This window comes from Papilio polytes, unplaced genomic scaffold (assembly GCF_000836215.1).
Source record: "Papilio polytes unplaced genomic scaffold, Ppol_1.0 DF820622.1, whole genome shotgun sequence".
NCBI lineage: Eukaryota > Metazoa > Arthropoda > Insecta > Lepidoptera > Papilionidae > Papilio > Papilio polytes.
In genome coordinates this window covers 1,671,053-1,674,851 of record NW_013528582.1, presented here as the reverse complement: position 1 = coordinate 1,674,851, position 3,799 = coordinate 1,671,053, and the positions used below count along the sequence as shown (strand labels likewise).

General features: G+C 34.0%; 1 protein-coding gene across 1 annotated transcript in view; it reads left to right on the top strand.

Annotated features, from left to right (window-relative positions):
• Window positions 1-1,652: 1,652 nt before the first annotated feature.
• LOC106110426 (dihydrolipoyllysine-residue succinyltransferase component of 2-oxoglutarate dehydrogenase complex, mitochondrial) overlaps window positions 1,653-3,799 on the top strand; it is a 5,113-nt gene continuing 2,966 nt past the window's right edge. The window contains exons 1-4 of the mRNA XM_013292249.1: window positions 1,653-1,765; window positions 2,351-2,403; window positions 2,813-2,944; window positions 3,427-3,589. Of these exons, the coding sequence (XP_013147703.1) occupies window positions 1,739-1,765; window positions 2,351-2,403; window positions 2,813-2,944; window positions 3,427-3,589 (375 nt within the window). The 5' untranslated portion in view covers window positions 1,653-1,738. The remainder of the gene's footprint in view (window positions 1,766-2,350; window positions 2,404-2,812; window positions 2,945-3,426; window positions 3,590-3,799) is intronic.

The following is a 3,799-nucleotide window of genomic DNA, read 5'->3' as shown; positions in this document are numbered from 1 at the left end:
TAATTCCAGGCAAACGGAGTCGCGGGCGAAAGGTAATCGTTATATATACAAATAAAAGAGTCCTTTTTGATACAAGAAAATAGCATAGGAAATGAGCAATGTCTAGTCGGGTCTCAGTGCGCAGTGGGCACAGAGAGGTCGTCTGGGGACGTCATAGATTCCTAATCAAAGATGCGGGCTGCACGAATCTTAGCAAATTAGTGGGGTACGTCCCTTGCCCACATAGGGTTGGCGACATTCATAAATACCATAATAATGTACAAAGAATAACTATATAGATTTCTTTATTAAATAAATTAAATGTAAGATATAACAAATTTATTTTGAAAACAAAAGAGAAATTATACTTCGTACTAATGTAAGAAATAATTTCTTTTTTTTCATTTCGCGCCGACAAAGTCGCGAGGAAAAGCTAGACTTCTATATATTTATACGTAAAGACGTTCTAATTCACTAAACGGGTGAATTTGTAACGTGATGAAATAATTACATAAAATCGTCAATCTAACTAACTTTAAAAGATATAAATTACTAGCTGTTGCTCGCGATTTCGTCCGCGTGAAATAAAAAAGTACCTTTTTAATAGTGAGAGAATTTAAAAAAACGGCCTTGTAGTTTTTGCGTGAATCAAATTCATACTAAAATCCAAAAATATAAAACTTTCCTCTTAATAATATTAGTATTGATGTAAAAACAATAGTTGGCAACCCTGAAATGAAATAACCAAGGAGTCGTCGTGGACGTCTTGAGTGGCCACCACTAATGTACCGTCAAAGAGCCCTCTCTTACGCACACAACTATTCAAAACTTCGATTAGTACTCCTCACCCCTTTACATCTCCTTTTACATGTATTTTCATTAGACATCCATTTGTACAATACTCTAAAGGTAAATGTCGAAATATTCTAAGACAGTTGTATAGAAATACATAAAAGACAGACAGAGGCAATCTTAACTTAAATGTACAATATTGCTAAGTTATGTTTCATTTTATAATAAAGATTTTTATAACACTTATGTCTTACAAGACGCCCAATTATCTTGTACATTTTTAACATATTTGGGAAATGTATTGTAAATATATTTAGGCTTTAACTGATTTAATACATTTGTAGTAATACAAAGATAAAGTTAAATGATTCATTACTTATGCAGAAACCATTAAAATTATTTTTAATGACACTTTGAAGTGCCATCTAACGGCGAGTTACCTTACCAAATTGAGAGCCATCTATCGTTGAGTAGAATAAAAAGTTTTGAGCGAGAAATTATAAATTATATTTAAAAATTTTTTTATAACATTATTACAATTTAGATAATGTTTATAACATAACAATAATACATCACACATCCATTTTAACATACGCATCTCAAGCACCGGCAATCGCCTTTTATTCGTAACTTAGATAGCCCAATATTCAGATCCATACAATACTGGTCTTGTATGGACTTGTAGATCTGTCCCTAAAAACTAAACTTATGACTATGTTTTAAAAACAATTATTTAAAAAACGACCGAATAGAAAATACAAGACTTCAGCAAGGAGAATATAGGTAGAATATAATTATAAAAAACTATATTAAAAATAAATAAAAACCTTCGTTCTCTTACTTTAAATATGAAGAAGAAAGAATTACTGTTGACCAATGATCTCTGTAGAGATGTGATGTTGATTTATGTCATGTGACATTGTGACATTTTGTACTATTTAAATATTTTGTTTTAACAAATCATAATATGTATAGACGATTATTTTTTGGAAATGTAAGTTACGATTTAAAATTACTAATAAAAAGTAGTTAGTAAAATAGAAAAAAGACAAAAAGCAAAACTTTTGATGCGAAATTATATCAAAGCATAAACTCGCTATTGTAGACTGTGCTAGGATATAGAATCATTTGAAATTCTTTCTTAGATCCATTTTTAATTATTTATATGATGAATTCTTTAAAAAAATTGACAATAACTTTCTCCACGTAGTTTCTTAATTTGTAGATTCGCCAGCTATTCGTCGTGATTTTCAAGTACAATCGGGATGTATGGCGGTGTTCCAACTTAAAAGCTAGTTTGTACGTTTTGTACACATTGCGTCGAGAACACGCAACAATATTCGCTACGCAACCTCTAAACTTGTCTGTACGAAAAAAAAGTCGACCAGTGTTCAACTTATGGATTATGATCCCATCGTTTGCGTAACTCACTGCCACCTAATTGGTCATTTGTCAGAAGAGGCGTAGGTTGTCTCTTTGAAAAGAGCAAGGCCATTTTTTCGTAAATGGAACACCGCGGACTTCCGCGCTTGTACCTTTATCAAGTAGCGTTAATTGTAATATTGCCTCTTTGGTACAGGTGTTCCATGGATCATTTGTACCTACATCGACCATTCAGCGACCGAGTACAAAGTAAGTATTTTAATAGAAACATATATAAAACCCACTTGCCTGTAGAGGATTGTTGAAGATGATTGCTTGAAGCTACTGTTCAAATTATTTTATACAAGACAAATTAAAAATTAAACGATAAATCTTTGTCCTAATACCCTCCTTTGATGTTATTTTGTAGCTGTCGTCAACTGATTTGAAGATTCAGGTGTCAATTTTAATTAAGTTTTTTTTTACTTCATCTATACTAAGGCGAGATATGTATTTTTTATGTATTGGAATAACTCATACACCACTGGGTCGATTTTAAAAATTTTCATCATTACAAAGCTATAGTATCAGTGAGTAACATAGGCTTTACTATTTAATTTTAAGCGGACGAAGTCGCGAGCTAGTTTTTCATAATCAAATATTGCTTTTTACACAATAGATTACAACGAACTAGTCAATGGAGAATACCATGTTGCTTGAAGCGCTACGTGCACTCCCTGACAGCATTACGCGCCAAAGAAGTTGTCAAAGCACCCAACTTCCCTGACTCCGTTTCCTCTGGAGATATAAAGTAAGTGTTACACAATCTGCCAGTATTTCCATTTCAAATAAAAAAAACACACTAAGCGTACCTAATATAATAATTACCCTATAAATAGTTATAGTGACTCATTAGTGTTAGACAAAAGAGATTCAAAAAAATATAATAAGGAAGCGTAGTTGACACGTCGTTCGGAACGTTGGTGGCTCAAGGCGACTCGCAAGCCGCGTCTGTTCCTGGTTTGAACGCCGGGCCGATTTCGACGGTACTTTCACTGGAGGGTACATTGACGTCAAATTATAGGCTATTTTTTTTTAATTCCGTGCTGTCGAAGTGGCGACCGGAACGCTATCCCTGGAACGGATAGACCGATATTAACGGGATTTAGATGTAATGTAGCTGATGCACAAGGAAATATAACTGACAACCATTTCATTAAATTCCGTGCTAACGTAGTTTGCAGGCGACAGATCGTAATATATAAAAAGTTGTCTTTTAATTAAATTTTTCAGATTAATTAAAAAAGAAGGAGACGCGGTAGCGATGGACGAGGAGGTGCTGCAAATAGAGACCGACAAGACGGCGCTGCCCGTCATGGCGCCCGGGCACGGCACCATCATCAAGATGCTCGTCAAGGAGGGAGAGTCTGTCAAGTCACAGCAACCTTTGTTCGAGGTACAAATCTATTATGTAACAAAGTACACAAATCTATCTAAAAGCGATAACCAAAAAAAAAACTAGGAAATTTGTAAACATTTCCGGTAAAAGAAATATTTAAACTGGCTCAATAAATTTGGCATAACGTAGTCTGAAAGAACACATAGGCTACTTTTTAAGTTTTCTTTATTCCGCGCTAACGTTGTCCCGTCGAGCTAGTAAATTATA